The 22142-nt window shown below is 39.9% G+C and overlaps 1 protein-coding gene across 1 annotated transcript in view; it reads left to right on the top strand.

Annotated features, from left to right (window-relative positions):
• LOC104950757 (tankyrase-1-like) overlaps window positions 1-22142 on the top strand; it is a 73442-nt gene that overhangs the window by 29927 nt on the left and 21373 nt on the right. The window contains exons 5-12 of the mRNA XM_010777316.1: window positions 680-716; window positions 3719-3794; window positions 15072-15166; window positions 15960-16026; window positions 16317-16503; window positions 21454-21575; window positions 21727-21818; window positions 21987-22065. Of these exons, the coding sequence (XP_010775618.1) occupies window positions 680-716; window positions 3719-3794; window positions 15072-15166; window positions 15960-16026; window positions 16317-16503; window positions 21454-21575; window positions 21727-21818; window positions 21987-22065 (755 nt within the window). The remainder of the gene's footprint in view (window positions 1-679; window positions 717-3718; window positions 3795-15071; window positions 15167-15959; window positions 16027-16316; window positions 16504-21453; window positions 21576-21726; window positions 21819-21986; window positions 22066-22142) is intronic.

Genomic DNA, 22142 nt, shown 5'->3' with positions numbered 1-22142 from the left:
CCCCCCTGTGTTTCCCAGGCGGAGCAGACATATGGGAAGGTGTGTGTGTGTGTGTGTGACTGTAGTAGCAGGGGGGCAGGGCTAAGAGAGGGCGAGGGAGGTAGGGGGAGGGGTTTGTTTATTTCAGTTTTTTTTTATGGTTACTGCGCCTCCTGAGCCCACAGGGGAGAAAAATTAGGGAGAGAGAGACATAGAGAGAGAGACACAGAAAGAGAGAGAGATACATATATATATATATATATATAGAGAGAGAGAGAGAGAGGGGGACAGAGATGATGGAGAACAAGAGAAGATGGTAAGCAGTATGAGCGGCGGGCGAGAGACGAGCGCGGCGGGAGCAATGCACCGACACACGGACGCGTAGAGGCAGAGGGAGCGTCAGTCCGCCGCTCGTCGCCCAAACAATGAACGTGCTGTGGTCGCTGCCGGCAACGCATCGCCAAGGCAACCGGAGCCAGAGGGGTGCGCACTGTGCGAGAATGGCAGAGAGAGAGAGAGAGAGAGAGAGAGAGAGAGAGAGAGAGAGAGAGAGAGAGAGAGTCTTCCTTCAATGGATAGATGCTTCCCTTCTTCTGTGTGTGTGTGTACATGTGTGTGTGGCTGATCATGTGCGTGTGTGTGTGGTCGGTGTCTGTTGGCGGCCGCCTGTCTGACTCTATGATCTTCTGTCACCATCCAGGTGAATACAAGAAGGACGAGCTGCTGGAGGCGGCGAGGTGAGTACTACTCTCTTTGTTTTCATTCCCCCCCTCTCATGTTTTGACTCTTCCTCGTTTCCTTGACTCCTTCTCAGCCTCTTGTTTCCATGCTTACTTTCTTCTCTGCTCCTCCGTTTCCTTTCCACGTCTTGTTTCCTCTCATCACTTATTTCCTCGTGCCTTCTACTCCTTCCTTGTTCACTGTTTCTTCCTTTCCCCTCCTCTCTGCCCCTTCCTCTTCTCTTCGATCCACTTGTGTTTTCTGTTTCCGGTCCTTGTTTCTTACCCTCCTCTCCTTTTTGGTTTGTATACTTCCTCTCAGCTCTTCTATTTGTTCCTCTCTATTCATCCTCTATTCCCTCTCCTGTTTTTCCATTTTGTTTCTCCTCTCCTTTTTTTCATCCTGTCCTTGTTTTTAATTTCCCTTTTCCTCTCTTTGGCTTTTCTCTTTTTTGCTTATTTTCTCTCTACTTAATCTTCAATTCCATCATTCAGACATTTAGCTGCTCCTTCCTTCTTCTTTCCTTTCCCTCCATCACACACACACACACACACACACACACACACACACACACACACACACACACACACACACACACACACACACACACACACACACACACACACACACACACACACACACACACACCAAGCTCCTCCACTAGACAGGTTTTTCAGATCCAGAGAACATGTAGGCCAGGGACACTTGTGCATTTTAGAAGCATGTTATGGTTGCGGGCAAACCGTGTGTGTGTGTGTGTACCATGTGCCTGTTTGTTTGTAGGAATGGCATAGCTTTCGTTTGGGATTGTGTGTGGGTGGCTGAGCGCTCAATGCCTCAACAGCCTCTCTCTGTACACACACACACACCACACACACACACACACACACACACACACACCACACCACACCACACCACACCACACACACACACACAAGCAGCTGGCTTAGCATCGCAGTACCCCAGTGTATTATGGGGGTCAGCAGGCTGTTTAAGTGTGAACTGTGAACTCAGTGTGCCTCCACCACAGCTGAGGCGCTGACTGGCTCAATGTCAATCCAAAGAAAAACGTGTTCCTTTTGGTGAAATAACATGGCTTAAGGGATGTTTTTGTTTTTCTGCTTCATTTTTTTCCCCGTTTTTATTTGTGGGCCAGATTATCCTTGCACAGAAAGCGGTATGCAAGCATCATGAGTAGAGCTGGTAAAATGGTTCCACATAGTCTGAGAGTAATGGAGTTGCTTGATGCATTGACTGAGCAAAGCATTATCATTAATGTCCTCAACAGCAGATGTATTACAGAAGTACTGTAGTAAACCTAGTCTGTCTCTTTAAGGCAGCCAGGCAGACAACAAGCCGGCAGTACAAGTCTGGCTAACATTCAACATCTGAAATGATGTTTGTCTGATCTGTTCACATTTATTCTTTGAAAGTACTATTTAATCAAAATTGTACTTCTGATCAGTATTTTGATCTGTAAGCTTATACAAGAAGCGGCACTTTCCATATAACACCTACCTAATCTATTGATATTCGAACAGCATTAACCAGTCCAAATGTAAATCCAAAGGCTGTTCTTTTTTGGTATCGTCACCATTACCCTTCGGCTTTGGTGATTTGAAGGCTTTGAGATAAGATAATCGAAAAAGAAGCAGTGGAGACCCAGTCACACTTAAAGATTTCAGAAAAGCATTTTTCGTTTCTTACGTGAAAACATTTATAAATATTCAGTCATGGTTGTGAGCACTGTCCCTCGACGGCCACTGTAGATCATGTGTGTGAGATCTGACATTCTCCAAAAATATATAAGAAGAAAATGCTACTCATGCTCCTTTTTGAATTTGTTTTAGAAATAGAATCACTTTGGATTTGTGAACATGGTGATCAGGATACGACCTCCCGGAGAAGATGGTGAGGACTGTCTGCGTGCAACTCAAAATGTGTGACTGAATCGTATTTTAATCACAATTACGATTATGGCTTGCAACGATTACGAAAACAACGTAATCGAAATAAAACAATTATTTTTTATTATTATTATTAAAAAAAAATGTTATTGGTTTTTCAGTTGAGTCATACTTAAAGTTCAGGGTAATCAACTGTTAAAAACATACTGTTCAATTATTGACCCAAATAATCGAGATTATGATTTTTGACTGTACGCTTAGCTAGTGCAATGACTGTGCACCTGTTAGGTTCACACTGTAGTCCAGTTGGTGGAACATACAGCTCTAGCTGGTTTTCAGAAAAGGAACAAGACAAAAATAATCATAAACTGAATGATTGTTTTAAAGAGAGATGTATGAGATGATTCACTGAACAGTTATTTACATAATAAAGGTATGTGAAGAAAGCCAAATGGCATTGAAGTTAACATGCAGTGTGAATAGGTAAATGTGCAATTGGCGGTCCACGGACACACAATGCAAAAAGTTAGTATGAGCCTTAAAGGTAGAAAACTGGAAGAGTGAGAGTAGAGATTGGAAGTTGTGAATGTCTCTTTTGTTCAGAGAGTGTAAGATAGAGAAACAAAGAGAAGGAAGGAGAGGCCCAACCAAAAAAAGAGAGTGAGAGGAAAGCAACATAGCAGAATGGAAGAATAATCCTTTTCTTTCCATCTGACAGCTTCCTCCTTTACGGCTGTCAGGCAGATGATGGTTTGACTGGTCGCTGCCTTGGCAACACTTTCCTGGTGGTCACACCAATGCCAAGGCAGTGAGCCTAGGGACCAGGAAACACCGATCAACAACATAACAAACTCCACTGCCACTAGACTTAATAGTTTTCCTTCACACTTTTTATTTTATTGCAATCATTTTTACAAGAAAACACACAAACAAAAATAGCTTTCAATCCATCCCCTCCAAACATCCATTTTTTTCAGTGTGTTTCTTCCTTTTCTTATCTCAATCTTCCATTTTTTCCCCCCACACTCTCCTGCAGAGGAGCAGGGCTAATCCTCTCTGGTATTGGATGTTTTCTATCTAATGCCTGGATGTGTGTGTGTTTAAATGTGCAGGAGTGGAAACGAGGAGAAGCTAATGGCCTTGCTCACACCGCTCAACGTCAACTGCCACGCAAGCGACGGCCGCAAGGTAAAGGCACTCAAAGACACATGCACAGTGTTAAGCTCATCATTGTTTCTGTTAAAATGCATCTCACGGTAAGTCTTCAGTGTGAAAAAAGCAACTGGTTCCTTCAACGTTTTATTTTTTCGACCAGTAAAGAGAAACAAATCCTGTTATTTGCAGGTTGGATGTTTGACATAATCAAGTCACTCTCCTGCAAACATGAGCAGCCTTTCTTGGTTGTTGAAATGAATAAAGGGAGACACAAACCTTTGACCCAGACACCAATAAAACGTCAAATAGTACATTTCAAGGTTGTTGATTGAGGCATACACAACCAACATGTGGCAAACTAAGCAGTGAGACGACAAACAAACTTCCGACTTGTGATTACCGCTTGTTTGTAACAATATGGCACTAGCCAGGTTAGCGTGCTCTACATACATGTTCATGCTTATTACACAGGTGGATTTATAAAGTATTCACTTTTTACTCGCAAATGTTTCATTGCACATATTGAGCACCATTGTGTGTTTTTATTTTTTAACCAAACACTTTTCAGAGGGGCGTGGCCAGCAGCAGCTCATTTGCATTTAAAGCTACGGACACAGAATCAGCACTTTTGAAACAGGGCTGAAACAGAGGGGTTTATGGCATGCTACAATTCATAATCGGTTTGGTTTTTCGAGCCAAATACTTCACACACTTGTTTTGTTTTTCTCTGAGACCTGAGAATATATAGTTTGAAAAATACTATAATAGGTGACCTTTAATCTTTTAGCCTGTATAATACTTGGTTTCGGTAACAATCCCTTGCTTGACAGAGCTTATCAGTCAGCTAATTAGTTATTAATTCTAGCGTTGTTCGATTGTGGATTATGGAGTGAGACTTTAGAGCATGAAAATTACTGGACCTGCCAAAAGAAACCCCCTGGCAACAGTGAAAGTGCATGGCCAACAGAGGAAAGTGCTGTATTACATCCTGTTGTTCGTTTAATAACAAGTATTTTGTAGGCATGGCATCCACTCATGCGATCCTTAGAGAGTCCTGAGCCTCAGGTTGAGCTCTGTTGGGTCACAGCAAGCAAATTAGCTGGTGACTAATTAGTCCCCGGGATGGATAAGTAGACTTGTTTCCAGCTTAGTATCTCCTCACTCCGGTGAGGCACTCCCCGTATCACTGTTTCCATCCTGACAGAAGTAAAGACTGCTGCTGACCCGGTTTCTCCTCCAGAGCCGCTCGAGATTGAAGCTCCACTCCGCAGTGGCAGATCGCCAAACAAGTTTTGAATTCTTCATGAGTTCTAGCCGGGCTCCCCTGGGGCGTATTATCTCTGCTGGCGCATTATGCGATGACTTGCTCCACCTATATGAGCTGTGTGTTGTAGAAGCTTGCTATTATGGAGAGATGATTTCATATGAAAAAAGATTTGATTGGTCAGAGACATTTTTCAGAGATTGCTGTAATTGATTGGACGGTAAAGCAGAGCCTGTCGTATCTTTTTTCTTTGCTATTTCAACTACTAGGGCCAGCAGGCTGCCAAAGCAAGGCTTTTACTCTGAACTCTTGTTAACTGTCATATAAATGCTCTAACAGCTTGGAAGAGGCTTTTTTCCTATAATTACGGACACTTCAGTGTTGCTGTTGATAATTCTTAGCTGCAGCTTGTAACCGTCAAACTGTCATATGCATGATTGTGATAGATCATCCTCTAGATATCATCTGTGCAGGTGTTGGGATGTGATATCCTGAGGGAAGAACCCTGAAAGCCTTTTGAGATGCAGGGCACACACACAAGAGATCAGGGAAATGTGATGGTTCATAGGAAGATGCATTTAACCAACCAGGCGGCCAATACAATTGGGGCTCAGAAATATCCTAAATGACCTCTTCTGCACACACTGTGTTTGTAATTCTATTTAATTGCTCGGAAAGCAGTCATGCATGGTAAATAATATAGGAATATGTATTTTTAAGCCTGTGCAGTTTTATCCTTGTGACTTACTCTGAGTAATTTAATGGGTTGAGGGGGATTTACATTCCCACTGCCAACGGAAACTATTGAATGAAATGAAACTGAGGGACAGCAAACTTTCCCAATATCTTGTCCTAAAACCAAATCCATCAATTAATGTAAGCTTGCTGGCATAGTTTAATATGTTTTATGTGTTCTTTGTGCCTTCAGGAAATATCTACCAATTTTTGCGCAAAGGAAGAACTTATTATTTTTAAAGACCTTGTTCTCTGTGAACTTACAAAACGTGTTGTCTATCCCTCAAAATGAATATGCTATTTATGACTATTCACACAAAGTCTAGTAGGATAAAAGGAAAAAGTGATAACATTTTGATCCGACATGAATGTAAATTGAATGTTGACTGGTTGGTGGAGGTATATGCTATAGATTCAGTTTAGACTCACTTAAACTTCCTATTTTGTTTATTAAGGAAGCGTCACGGTTAAAGTACTTTTTGAAGTAATTTTGTATGTTTTATTGTTTGAGTAGTGTTTAACCGCTTTGTGATTCGGATCCATCCCAAAATGTAATGAGTTATTTATTTGCCATAAACCCTTCTATCAAGTTTTTAGAAAATCAGGCCACCAGTTTCTCCGTAATCCTGCAACAAAAATCTATCTGAAAACACGTCCTAACCTCGGAGGTTAATACGAAGTGAATCAGAGTGAGACGGATAACACTGTGACACAAATACATTTTTTTCCAAGATTAAATTCTTGCAAACATGCTAAATATGACAGCGTTGGTCGGTCACGTTGAACACCACTCAACAACCCACAGATACATTGTTTCAGAGGACACTAATGATAATCATGGACAAAACAGAGCGTGGCGGAATCCTAATGATTGGTAATGATGATGCTTGACTTAAAATTAAACAAGAGCCTCTCTCCCTATCTATTTCTCTCTCTCTCTCTCTCTCCACCCCCCCCTCTCCTTCTTCCCTGTCTGTTCCATTTAATTAGAAGAGGCACAGGCGCTCTGTCTCCCTTACTCAACCACACACACACACACACACACACACACACACACACACACACACACACACACACACACACACACACACACACACACACACACACACACACACAGACAGATCTGGAGCATAAATGTTGATTGCATAATGCCTTTTGGTTGAATTGAAACGCTCTGCATGTACACAAACAGACGAGAGATGAAGGGGGTAAAAACGAGATTTAAGAGACAAACTACATCCCCAAAAGTATGTGGACACCCCTGACTAAAATACTGCAGTGTAATGTTAGGGTCAACCCCTTATTACCAGTTATGAAGACTCTAAATGTGATGTTTTTATGAATTTTCAGTAGAGGGGCTGCTGTCAGGGGAGCGAAATGGATGCCTAGATGTTCCACACAAACATGTAGGTTTATGTTGGTTTGTCCACATACTTTTGGCAAATATAGTGCACTATAGCAGGAAAACAGTTTTTCCTCCACAGCTCTAAATGTAGCGAGATGTTTGTTCTGATTGCACGGCTCTATTGCAAAGTCATCAGCAGTATAACAGCCATATGTGTAAGTGAGTGTTTGTGAACACTCGGATGATTGAGGGCCCATCAGAGTGGGATATTATTAACACAGCTGAATGGAGAGCGTTATTAAGCTGCCTCTATTGAAACCTACAGCTTACTCCCACACACACACACGCTCCTGCAGATATCGCTGCCTCAAGGAAATAATGTCTGCAAACCTTCACACACACCTAAGCCATATAGTCTGGATTGTTCTTCCACCTCTTTCTTATTATTTATTTGCCTCTCTTATTTGCTTCACTGCGAATGCTCCCATCACGACCAAGTAATGACTGACTGCGAGAAATTGTGTCTTCAGTTTTTCAGGGAATATATTTCCAGTTGGTGTTTCATCTGTTGTGGATGTGTGTTAGCTTTTTTTGTGTATGTTTTTCGACCAAGGTGAAGTTCTGATCTATATCTTACCAGGAGAAAATCATTGCACCCACTTGCTTCCTAGCTGGCACCGACATCAAATACACAACAAACTGAACAGCAAGACCAAGACTCTGATTCAGAGGGATGAAGAGGAAAGAGACTTCTATTGAAGTGTTGTTTAAATGTTGATTATGGGAGCGTAGCCTGCTGAGAGAAGCTCACAGGCTAAGGATTCATCCCGATCTGGTGAAAAACATCTCCAAAAGTGAACTTTTCAGGAAGAAAACATAATGGATATTTGATTATGAGAAAGTCCACAAAATCATACAAACACTCAAAATCAGAATGAATTGTATTACCTGTTGAACAAATGTTGGTTAATAATAATACACATATTTTCATAGGAGCTTTAGTACTGAAATACATTTTCAATTCAAAACATTTCATATAAGAATACAAAACAACTTTCAAAAAGTATAAAAACAGAAGATGCAATGAAATTAATTGGAAAAAAAATCTGATTATACAATATAAATGAGTCTAAATGTATATGGGGTAATGCTTTTTTTCCACTCCAGTTATATCCTAACATTAGTATTTATTTATGAATGCATCGATTTATTGAAATATTCAGGTATATTGAAAAGGTTCCAAGATGCTGCACTCTATCCTGACATAAGGATGGCTGTTTCCTGAGTTTAACAATCGAATGAGGTTCTTTCCATCTTGTTGCTGACATTTCTTCTATTGAAAAATGTGCCAAGAAGCCTGGGAACTCTCCCTCAGATCAGTGTGGAAGAAGTCAGGTTCTTGTCTTGGCGGAAACTTGCTTGTGTTGACAAAATCTATGAGAACATAACACAAGGTCGTAAGAATGATGAATGACTTCTCACTGCAGCTTCAGTGTGCGCATAAATGTAACCTGATACCCTGTCTGGGAGAGATATTACACTTCGGCTCCTGCCAAACAAAGAATAGAAACATCCAGAGGCCTTTTGTTAACTGTTCGGGGGACAGATGACAAATAGGGTGACGAGAAGTTTTTAATACTCTTTTGTCAGTGACAAATGTAACCCTCTTGTCTTCATGCGAGCCTGTGGCATGTTGTTGTCTGAGGGAGATGTATGCAGCCTCAGCAGCTCGTTGGTACACCAGAAAGAATTGGCTGTCAAAATGCTTGTTTCCGGAACAAACAAAAAACATCAAAGGGGCCCTATTATGCTCATTTTCAGGTTTCATAGTTATATTTTATGCCTCCACTGTGACACGTTTACATGCTTTAATGTTCAAAAACATTTTTCTCATACTGCCTGTGCTGCAGCACATCTTTTCACCCTCTGTCTGAAACCAGAGCCCAGTCTGTGGGAGGCTGTGGCTCAGTGGTTAGTGCGCTGAACTTCGAATCAGGAGGTAGCAAGTTCGAGTCCCAATGCAGTCAGCATGTCGTTGTGTCCCTGGGCAAGACATTTCACCCCAAATTGCTCCTGTGGGGATTGCCCACAGTACTGAATGTATGTACACAGTGTTTCCCCTAGGATGGAGTCATAGCAGCGGTGCGAAGGCACGTGGGCCCAGCATAATGTGAGCGCGGAGCGCGTGATTTTTTTTTTAGTGTGTGTCCGTGTGAAGTGCGCCCCGCCAATTTGTTTCTATGTGTCTGCCAGCACAAGAAAGGCTCTTGAGGCCTAGTACCAGGGCCGGTTCTAGCCAATTTGCTGCCCTAGGCGAGATTTTATTTATAAAGAATAAATGAAAAATCTCTACAAAAGACAAATACACTACAGAAACTTATTGACATAGATAATATATGGCTTTGAATGGCTTCAAATGTATTCAGTATTGTATGAACATATTTTCATTGGGGGGTGGACGTCACATCCTCTAGGGAGGTCCGGGGGTATGCCCCATTTTAAAGTAAAATGATTCAATGTGGTGCACTTTGAGCACACCATTTTAGAGACCTGATCTAGGGGGTACAACTCTAAAACACCCATATGAAAAAGATCGGTTTATATTTTAATAATCAAATAAGTATGCGAACATAACCAATAACCTACCACAGCCAATAACAAATAAATGTAACTTATTTATATCTTATTTTACCAGTTAACATTTATTTATGCATATTTTTGTATCCCTCCAACTTTAAACGATATTTTTGGTTAACTGTCCTATAGTATACATTGGAATGATTTGATGATGAATGACAGCCATTAAAAACACAACAGGGCTGTTTGTCTGTTTGGTTCTTAGTGTTATTCCTGAAGTTACTTTCAGATTTGTGCTCGGCTTCAAACTTTCTCAGTAGCCTTCTGTTCGTGGGAAATGTCAGAGTTAATAGCTGAGAGGCTGAGCTGATAGACAGGTGATGGCAGAGATAGTGTGTGAGTGTGCATGGGGAGCATCAGACTTGCTGGAGGTTACTTATCTTCCAAGCTGTTGGCTGGGCTGAGCTGTCACTCCCGATAATGTGTGTATGAGAGCGTGTGTGTGCATGTGTCAGCCAGAGGAGTGGCACACAGATCTGCTAATATGTTTATTGATCCAGTCATCTGACACTACTCATCTTGTCGGCGTGTCCACCTGCTGATGTGCAGCCATGACCGGAGTGCTAAGGCAGATCAAAGACCCGAGTGCAGGCTAAAGGAATATTCCACTATGTTTTAAATTAAGAGAAGTATTTGATTAACCAACCCCTATCAAGTTACTCTGACCCCTGTTTTAATCTTCCCGGTCATTGCATAATGAGGATTTTTATTTAATTAATCCATTCAACCAAAGTGATGGAGAAATGTGTATTTTTGACATATGAACATAGGATTATAGAATGGCCCAATACATTTATCCAGGTATTAAATCTCAGGATATCAGTCGGATGAATTATGAAAGGTAGGCATCTGCAGATTGTTTTAGTTTACTTTTGACGCATTAGGTGTTGTTTTTTTTGCATGTGAGTTTGAATCATGGAGCCAAGACAGTTTCATCCCATATTTCTGTCACCCTGCTCATCAATTGTAGACAATCTCCGCACTCCACCGACAAGATATTTATCACCCCACAAGCCTTTTTTTTTTTTTTTTATAAAACCATGTCCAATATGGTATAGGCAGTTTAATTTGCTGATTCATGCTTCAACCTATGCTGCAGATCACATCCCCATGGTACATTTATATATGCAGTGCACACAGCCCTTTATTTTTCCATGTTTCTTCATCGTTCTTCCTCGGTTTAAAGCATTTTCTTGAATTGATTTCCCTTATACAAGTGGAGCGGTGTGTGACCAATTCATAAGGACAAAGATTAAAGGAATCTTGAATTTGAATATTTTACTGCTGTGATCACACTCGTGAATTTATTGGGTTAAGGAGACTGTTTGAAGTTAAAGAATATCAGCATATTTCCCACCCACACATGTAAAAAAGGACACTAAACAAAATGGCCCAAATATGGTCGTTCACACTGCGAAATAGATCATTTCTCATCGCTATGGCAACTGCTGACAGCTACCAGTCACTGTTGTCATGGGAACAGCTTGACAGGCTTGTAAAGAGACAAGGAAGGCCAAGAGGAAGGACTATCTGAGAGGTGTGAGAGAAAAATGAAAACATCACAGAGGGAACTAACAAAGCAGCCCATCACATATTTATTTAAAATATGTTTTGTTAAATGTGAATGTTTGACTCATTCCTTTTTGATACAAATAGTGCTTGCTGTTAGATGGCCAAATAAGCAAAATCTGGACATTTTTTGATGTGAAGAGACTTTCCAGCTGCCGTTCAGATGGATGGTGTTTCTATGGAAGGGGAAAGGATAAATGCATTTTTTTAAATGCTACCAAAAGCTGCCAGTAAAAAGATTAGTATTTCCCATCTTGGCTTTAACATGCCCTCCACATCTCTCCTTCATTTTCTTCCCATATTTCCTTCCTTTCCCCTCCTCCTCAGAAAGGCTTTTAGGTGATTAAAACTAGCCGGATAGGTTTTTTATTGCTGTTGTTCTCTTTCTGTCTGCCATTGTGATTGCGGAGTGCTTCTCTCTGAAATATCGCCTATTAGGTTTTTCACTTTGGGGCAACAAATTTCATCAAGTATCAAAGCAGTTTATGGGTAAAAACACCAACAGTTGAAGGACACTGGAGCAAAAAAACAACTACATCCAACTTGAAAAGTGCTTTTGGCTGAGTGCAGTTCTCCACCAGGTGTGTCTGCAACCACCACTGCGGTACCATTTATTCTGAGGAATTAAACCAGTAGACGTTTGCAGTCGTGTCATGTGATGATGTTCAGATGACACTGAAACAAACCACTAAATCAAACTTTAAGTGTAGTGTACAGTTACCTTTTGATATGTGCTAATGAATGCTGATGGTTATGATTGACACCTTAGTAATACATCCTTTAACTAAAGGAGATAAATACTTTAAAGAAGAATTTAACAAAGCGCTTGGCACTTTAGTTAAGGTTGTCAAAATACAGAAACAAGAAATATAAACTCCAATAAAGTAGATAACATGACATAATAAACATTCACAATTAAAGAACCAGGTTTGCTAACAAGAAATAATAGTATTAGTTTAACAATAAAAGGATTACATATTAATAAACCCTAAAATATGTAGGATTCAAAGCGTATCTAAATGCTGCATGCACCTGCTGCAGACAGCTGTATGGATAACAATACAAATGCTTTTAAATAGCATAAAGCCCTTTTTCTGACCATGTGTAATATCTATAATATCGTATCTAAAACATGAAGTTACTCTGCCATAAGGCTAGTGTTCAACTTATGTTTTGAGTAAATGGTCACATGCTCACATCATAAAGACATATCCTGCTTCAATCCAAATGTCACAGTCTTTTATAAACCACCTAATCCGACCCTTATTACACTTACAGCCTTGACACCAGCATCAATATGCCAATGTTAAGTCAAGAATATTTCACGAAGCTCATTTGTTTTGCCGCTGCATTAGAGCATTCATAAAAATTCAAAAAGCCGTTTGTGCGACCTTTCAAAAAATACTGCACTAGAAAAAGGAGCAGGCTGCAGTGGAGAGATGTTGGATGTATTATAGCTCAGATAGAAGACAAATGGCTGATGCTTTTTTGATTATTATTGGCTTGTGGCTGCTGAGGTCAGAGGCTCATAATAAAAGCGCTTTTTTACAACTTGAATACAAATGGCTTCTGTAAGGATAATCCAATAGACCCTCTCTCTCATACACACACATGCACATACCCTCAATCTCACAGGGTTGACAGATTGAGGAGGCGGAGCTTATACCCAGTCCGACCCTGGCAACAACATCATGGTGATGCAACGGTACATACTGATGAGTCACTGCTGGGATTTTGAGTGGTTTTATGATTGTAAAGGGACCTGATTGCTGTTTTAAATATTGGTGTTTTTGTTGTCTGTTTATTTATATTCAACATTTGCAGTCAAAAGTACACAGACACACAGACAACACTGCATTAAAGATGAGGATGATGAGTAACCACGTCCCATGTCCTGGTTCTTCCAAATGCTGCTGTCACATCCTGTAAATACGAGTACACCATCTGTCCGCCCAGCTCTGCCTCACTGCTGCTGCTTCTCCGCTGAACTCTCACAACACTAAAGATGATCTGTTTTTCAAGATCTCTTCTGACATCAAAGCAGGAGATGGAATCTACATCCTCCTTTTTGTCAGATAAAAAAATCAAAAACCAGTTGTAATAGCCCTAATTGTTATTTTCCGACCAAAGTTAAACATGTTCCTGCTTTTGATAAGAGTTCCAGTATCTCTGACATCTTTTGAGACCATTCTGCATAATTTACAAAATAGCCAGCCGGCAGTGAAAACCTAATAATTTCCTGAATTTTTTTTAGGAAAAAAGTTAAGTTCCACTTTGAAAACCAGTACTTTGTAAACATATATATATTTTTTTTTTTGATGTTGCCAAGGTTTTGCATCATGGCTGATGAAATGATGTTGTAGTGTGACTTTTAAAGAGAAATCTCTCTCTGTGTGTGTGACCTACGACTGACCTCGTTATGGGATTTAAAATGGAAAGATATCTAGGGGCGATGTTTGAATCCCAGATCTGATTACGGTACTGTAGCATTTAAGAATGCTGCCATCATCGTGGGATTTCTGGGCCATTTTTGTTTTGTTGATTATGTTCCATATTGTGTTTTTGGCGAGCTAAATACTAGCTTGTTATTTGTATTCTTAAATATTCCATTATGCTCATTCAAACATTTTGGTTTTGATTTTGCTTGTTGAAAAGAGATGGGACAAATGTTTTGTAAAAGGATTTGGACTAATCCAACAAAGTTTCCAGAATATTGTCAAAAGAAAATGCAAACTAATCTGCTTTTCCATCCGCTACCATTATGAGAACACTAGTTGTTGGTTTATCTAAATCCATACAAAAATCAGTCAATACAGTAAGTGGAGTCTCCGGTCCGGTGCCATTGAACCATTGCCCAAGAATAGAAACATATTTACATTATTATTTACATTATTAAAATCTTCCGATCAAAACTCAAACAGTTCTATTCAACATGAAAAAAGTGATAGCATTTTACCAACTTTTCTACCTCAGTCAATCATGACATTTGTTACGATATTTTCCGATTGCAATATTTCCTCCAAGTTTGGAGGGAATCTAACTCTAATCTAATCTTACTGTCCTGGTTTTCTTGGACCATTGAGAGAAAAATGTCTGGATAATGGCAATGGCATTTGCAAACTGGGCACTTGTAGTTAGCTCGGCGCTATCTAAGAACTCTTTGATCTGCTTGCTGTACTGCTTGTGGAATATGTATTCCCTGTTCTATTCAAAATGTATCTGCTGTAGTGCCTCTTGTTGTGTTGTAAAAAGCTTTCAAACCATATCATAGAGCTAGATTTCCCATTAGTTTCTCTTGTACCGAGTTCAGTTTGACTGAATAATGGGAACATTCTCGCTGGCGTAACATTTCTACTCCAGTGTGGGTGTCACTCGTGCTTTGAAGAAGAATGGCCTTTGCTGAGAGAGGAAGCTCAGCATGGAGCCATCTCATCTCAGTCCCATCTGAGAGCATTCAGAAATGCAGCTTTCATCATTTTTATGGGGGAAATATAGTGGTGCTTTATAACTCTTGATTGATTCAGTGGTGGAAAAGACCATTTCTTTTTGAAAGGTCTTGTCGTACAACTGGTTGATCATAGGGAAACAGAATGTGTATATCCTTTATTGCAAACTCTATGTTATGAAATCATTATATGCTGTCATATTGGACATTTACTAAATATATCCTTCTTTTTCCCTCCCACTGTGTCTGTTTCTTCCCCTTTTCCTCTCTTCTTGCCCTTTGTGTCCCTCCCTTTCTCCTTCTTTGCCTCTCCAGTCCACTCCACTCCACCTGGCAGCAGGATACAACAGGGTGAGGATAGTTCAGCTGTTACTACAGCACGGAGCAGATGTTCACGCCAAGGACAAGGGGTACGTATAAAACAAATTAAAGTGCAATAAAAAGAGAGTTTTAAGGTAGATATTTATTTTGACCTTTTGAAACACTGCATAATCCTTCAGTGGTAGTTGTGGTAGAAAGTAGGCTGGTCAATATGTGAGACGTCATCAAGAATCCTCTATGTGATTGGACAACAAACCACACGCAGGGCTTTCATTGTGTCTCTTAACATTTTCCAACCGGATATGGAAGTGAATTTCTTAATTTGTCATTAAATATTGAGTCATCCATCATTAATTGGTGATAAAACTAGGATTTGCACTTACTAAAACATGCTTACGTTTGAAATGGTGAGTGTAGTTGCTAGACTGATGCTAGCATCAATTGATGTTGTTTTAAAATAGACATTTAAAATAGACAAACACCCTACATTCTTAAAGTAAGTCTCAACCAGAATTACATCCTACAAAACTAATTTTGTGACACTGCTTAATTTATTAGCAATGCTAGCAAAGAGGCTCTCTGTAGGAGCAATTTATAGTGCTAATAAGCAGATGTTGTTAGCATGCTAACAAGCTAAGGCTAGCTAAGATGCTATCTGATTAAAACATCTTAATACATCTTAACTGAACATCAGTATTATAGTCTTCTCATTTTCACCATATTAGCATGTTGTTGTAGTATTCAGCTTTAAACGCACCATATAGCTTCTCAGATGTGTTAACATGGGTGTAGATGCTTATTCTCTTTTTATTAAGCTGAAGAAAGATACAATGGAATAAAGGGTTAATTAGTGTTAATAATGTTTATCTTTTGCCCCTCCAGGGGTCTGGTGCCTCTGCATAACGCCTGCTCCTACGGACACTATGAAGTTACTGAACTGCTGCTAAAGGTACACTCACACATGCTATCTCAGAGACTGCTTAAACATTGGCACTTACTCTTTATAATAAAATATAACGTAAACAAATATTGTTTCTTGTACGAAATGGAAATTGAATCCCAAGGAAAGAACTTCCACTTTTTTGTCATTGTATTTAACATTAGTACAAATATGTACTAGCTATAGTTTACCACAGTGTTTGTAAGGATTGAAAATGGTTGTTAACAATATAAACGTTGCTCTGTGTCCTCCATGTTGCTTCCCTCTCATTTACTCATACACCGTTCCTTATTTTTCAGCACGGTGCGTGTGTGAACGCCATGGATCTTTGGCAGTTTACCCCTCTCCATGAAGCGGCGTCTAAAAACCGAGTGGAGGTGTGCTCTCTGCTGCTGAGCCACGGGGCCGACCCGACCCTGCTCAACTGCCACAGCAAGAGCTCCGTGGACATGGCGCCCACTCCCGAGCTGAAGGAAAGACTTACATGTGAGTGTGTTGGGCTTCATTTACATAAACTGCAGCTGCGGCGTACAGGCAGCTAAATGTGTCACTGCTGAATTAATGAATAGGTTGTTTTTAGGAGAGACTGTTTTTACACCAGACATGTTTGGAGCAATGTGTTTGAGCATTCAGCCGGATGAAAATGTGAATATTCTGGTAACAGGACTGTTAAGCTGAAAACAAGGAATATTGGGTTGAAAGGGAGAGAGATGATAACATCTGACATGAAAAGTTTCACATGCTTGGAACGGTGAGCAGGACAAAATAGTCTTGACGGGTTTACATACTGTGTACTAGATTAAAAACCACAGAAGAAGAGTGTAGAAAAAAACATCAGTGTTGCGGTCGAATAGTCAAAAGATCAGCTCCTATCGTCTATTCCTTGACCTCTGAGTGAAACGTCAAAGGGTTAAGGAATAGTGGATAGAAGAATTCAAAAGGATTTAGGAGAAGAGACTGCGGTAATTTGAGAATCCGACTGCACTTTCACTATCCGACGTATTTATATGCGCCAGCGGACGTCATAAATGTTGCTGCTGTGGGGAAACTACAGTTTTCTATACAGCGGACTACAACATGGATGTTTAATAAGAACGAGGGACTACTGTAAACTCATCTAGAGACTCTGCACCGTGCTCTGATGCTGTTGTTTTATGATTTATGAACGTGGACAACCGAGAAACATATTCCTCATGACCAAAGTTGGAATTTAAATAAAAAGGAGGGTGAAACTTATGCTCGTCACCCTCTCCCTCTGGTCCACATGAATACAAATGATCCCAATACGTATGATTGTATGAAAAGATCTTAAAATAAATACAAATGTATTTATTTTAAACGTTAGTCCTTAACATCTATCAATGTGTACATCAACATTCAAACATCTTTTAAAAGTTGAACAAACTCCACAGCTCAGTGAAATGTTGACTTTATTTGATCATTACAGTAAAAACTAACGTTCATATTTCTCTTTTTGATTATAATACTGATGAACTTTCAAAACAAAGCACTTTGGCAACTTACCACATAAGTTTTAAAAAGCTTAATAAGCACCGTAACGTTTCATGATATAATTTCTCAGTCATAATCGGTTGTTTCCGTGAACGGCCGACTGTTGTGTGACGGAAAATACTGCGGCTGCAAGGCATTGTGGGGCAGCATGTTCTCCTTTTCCTTTGAAAAGTTTGAAACCTCGGCTGAAGTCGAATAGTCCATTTAGCTTAGGAAACCTTCCTAACGGAGTGAAATGACCCGGAAGTCCCTCAGTGGCAGCCAGGATAAGTGCCGTTCGAATTCTCCAAATGAAAGGAAAGGAGGTTTCAAACTTCCTTTATAACCTCCTTTAGCTTAGGAACCACTGGACCTCCCTAACCGAAAGGAGAGGAGCAAATGCTGCCCCACAATGCCTTGCAGCCGCAGCATTTGCCGTCACACAACAGTCGGCCGTTCACGGAAACAACCGATTACTACGGAGAAATTATATCATGAAAGTTACGGTGCTTATTAAGCTTTTTAAAACGTACGTGGTGGCAACTTGCCACAAGTGCTTTGTTTTGAACGTTCATCAGTATTATAATCAAAAAGAGAAATATGAACGTTAGTTTTTACTGAAATGATCAAATAAAATCAACATTTCACAGTGTTTACTGAGCTGTGTGGGGTTTGTTCAACTTTTAAAAGATGTTTGAATGGTGATGTACACAGTGATAGGTGACTAACGTTTATAATAAATACATTTGTATTGATTTTAAGATCTTTTCATACAATCATACGTATTGGGATCATTTGTATTAATGTGGACCGGAGGGAGAGGGTGACGAGCATAAGTTTGACTTTCATTTTTTATTTCAATTCCAACTTTGGTCATGAAGAATATGTTTCTCTGTTGTTCATAAAGCAACAGCATCAGAGCACGGTGCAGAGTCTTTAGATGAGTCCCTCGTTCTTATAAAACATCCATGTTGTAGTCCTCTGTATAGAAAACTGTAGTTTCCATAGTTTTACCACAGCAGCAGACGCACACAATGACGTCCGCTGGCGCATCATAAACACGTCGGATAGTGAAAGTGCATTCGGATTCTCTAAAGTACCGCAGTCTCTTCTCCTACGTCCTTTTGAATTCTCCTATCCACTATCCCTTAACCCCGTGACGTTTCACTCAGAGGTCAAGGAATAGACGATAGGGTTAGAATTTAGGAGCTGATTTTTGGATTATCCGACCGCAGCCCTCCTTTCCTATCATCTAGAGAATTCGAACGGCTCTTATCATGGCTGCCACTGAGGTACTTCCGGGTCATTTCACTCCGTCAGGAAGGTTCCTAAGCTAAATGGACTATTCGACCGCAGCCCATGTTTTACATCTGTTTGTAATCTTTGAAAACAAACAATGTGACAATGAATTTATGTTCTTCAGTCCCTGCTTACTTTGAACTAGGGAGAGTATTTATTTAAAAAATATTGTACTCACCAATACGTTGTATAGCTGTGCTAGTGCTGTGTACTGGATGAAAAACCACAGAAGAAGAGTGTTGACAAAAATAAATTAGAAACTTGTTTGTTTTTAAACATCAGCTTCAAAAATCTGTTATTTTTTAATTTGGATTCAGTCCTGCATACCTTGTAACTGGACTTTAAACTAGGGAGAGTATTTATTTCAACAATATTGTACTCACCCAAATTTAAAACAATTTAGTTTAGTCTTTTTTACCGTCATTGGCTGCGGACTCCCTGTAGGAGCCGCAATAAATCATTTCCCAATTTGGGATAAAAAAAGTAGCTATCTAGAAAGTCTATCTATCTAAGTAACAAAACAACAAACATCTCCTGCTATCAGCTAGGCTAACAACATGCTCCCATAGTCTGTTACAGGCGACACACTGACCTTTGTCGTGGCTCCAAAACTCTCATTACAAACTGAGAAAAGGTCTCATTTTGAATTGGATCGCTGGGTTTTATTGGTGCATGGTTCACTTCCACAGTTTAACCTGTCAGGGATCTATTTTACAGCAAAACGTACGCAAGCTGTATATCTACAGCAACATCCCCATGCCTCTGTTTTCTTAATGGAGCATTTTTCAAAATGTATGATATTTAATTAAACGGAAATTGAGCAATAATTAAATTCATTTGCTTTGTTCCTGCAGAGTCACAGCAGACAAGATAAGTCTTTGTCTCTGCCAGAACGCTCTCTGCAACTCTTTGGAAGTTAATTAGGGATTCAGCTCTCCCGCTGCTGCACTTGTGGCGCTTTCTTTGTAATGAAACGGATCAAAGATAAATGAATCACAAGTCGTCTCGAGTCGATGTACAACTGCAGGACAACTGCACCTGTTGGCTGTAAGAGGATGTGATTATGGAAACAGTTGGACATTTTCTGCAAAAACAAAACACCAAATCTAGAAATGAAGACATTTGAGATTGAATCCAACCTTTCTATTTAGTATTTCTTCCAAATGTAATGTTTTTTCCATATTTGGGCATGGTACCTAAAGCTTGTGAAAGACTCCCGGTTTTATACCAAAGGTCTTTCCCTGTAACAACTTGTCATCTGCTGAGTAAGGTTTGTGAAATAATATTTTGGATGTGTTTTATTGAACCTTTGATAACCTGACATTAAGTCTCCTGTTGTCTGGAATACAGAATGGCGTACAAGTTAGAAAATCAATATAGAAGAAATTCCATTGATAAGTTAGCCCAGATGATTGAGACACACGTGAAAGTTGATCAGGGTAACTGGCTTTGAAAAAGGAAGTAGCCAGTTGTACTATTTTAGAGGAAAAGTGTAACATTTAAGGACATTTCTATTGGGTTTGTCCACCTTTAAGGCTCTGGTGGGTGTTTTCATTTAAACGTTTGGGTCGTGTTTCCCTTGTTTCCAGTTTGTATGGCTTAGCCAACCCTTTTGTTTCTCTCCGCATGAGAGAGAATAAGCACATTAGCCAAATTGTTACAGTTTTAAAGGTTGTAGATTTAATAGGCTAAGAAAATGTGATTATCAAGACAATACAAATATAGAAATTATGTACGTTTGATCAGCAGCTGAATTTCAATATATTTCATATGTTGAGCATTTTAAACTAAAAGCCGTCTTTCACACTGACGTGAAAGAATCTACAAAGGAGGAAAGAAATCAGTTGAATACCTTGTCTAATTGAAAATGCTTTGCAGTTTGTAGAGCACACACAAGTATGTCCTAAAATCCTTTTCTGACTTTAAACTGAAGACTTTCTCTTCTTCAGGCATTTAAAAAAATCTTTAAATGAATCAGAGAAGAAAATATTTCTTTTGTCTGAATGCGCAGCTTGTGAATAACAGCCTCAAACGGACATTTCTTTATTTTGTTATTATTATTTTTTAGTAGCCAAACAAAGAATGAAAAATGACTGGGTTTCTTTTGAAAGAGTAAACAACAGCGCCTGCGTCGGTCCATTTATGTGTGTTCTGTATGCTGTTGGGATCCTCTCCTCTCTCTCTTGACCACGTTCCCTTGAAGATGTGACTTCCAACTATTCCGTTTAAACGTTTGATTATAAATGCATGAATGCCGTCGCTCAATAGCTAGATAGATTTGAACTCACTTATTTTCATGCAGCCTGAAATTCTTCTGAAGCAAAATAGTTTGTTTTGTTATTGTGTAGCCCTCGGGGGGAATAATCACTTGTTTTCACTCCAACTCCAGAAACACAGAATGTTGCATCTTAAGTTAACTTTAAAGTAGCCTTTCTGAAGTATTAAAATGCAGTCATTGCAAGTGAAAGAATGAAGGGGGAGAACATTGCAAATCTGGTTTTGGTCAAGCTTTCAAAGCACCAGATGCTTCTCTGTGGGTTTGGATGCTTTTGGCTGGAAAACTGTCAGAAATAAACTCAGAATTCGACTGAAACCGAGGCTGCTTTTCTTCCTTTTCTAACATGTTGACATCATCTGTGTGTTCAGATGAGTTTAAGGGCCACTCGCTGCTCCAAGCTGCTCGTGAAGCTGACATGGCGAAGGCTAAGAAGACCCTGGCTCTGGAGATCATTAACTTCAAACACCCGCACACACACGAGACAGCACTGGTGAGATCAACACACACACACACACACACACACACACGCACACGCACACGCACGCACACACACACACACACACACACACACATGCTTTTTTGCACACACACATTCCTTCACTGCTGCAGAGATGCTCAGATGATGTGTGTCTATGTTTCAGCATTGCGCGGTAGCATCTCCACACCCAAAGAGGAAACAGGTGACAGAGCTGCTGCTGAGGAAAGGTGCCAACATAAATGAGAAGAATAAAGAGTGAGTGCTGTTTTCTTTTTAAATAATCAAACATAGACTCAATTACAGGCAGTAGGTGGTATGTTATGCTTTACAAACTAAGACTAGATGAGCATGTTTACGTACAGATTGAGTACATGTAATACTGCATTAATAAAGAAATGTTGACCAATTCTTTTGTCTGTGTAGTTTCATGACTCCTCTCCATGTGGCGGCAGAACGAGCTCATAATGACATCATGGAGGTGCTACAGAAACATGGTGCTAAGGTACATCACTTCATCGCCTTTCTTCACGTTTGTCATATTTCACCATACATCGACTTCCAACATAATCCGTGTCATAA

Source organism: Notothenia coriiceps, unplaced genomic scaffold (assembly GCF_000735185.1).
Source record: "Notothenia coriiceps isolate Sejong01 unplaced genomic scaffold, NC01 NC01_scaffold00017984, whole genome shotgun sequence".
Classification (NCBI taxonomy): Eukaryota; Metazoa; Chordata; class Actinopteri; order Perciformes; family Nototheniidae; genus Notothenia; species Notothenia coriiceps.
This window is presented reverse-complemented; position numbering and strand designations above follow the sequence as displayed.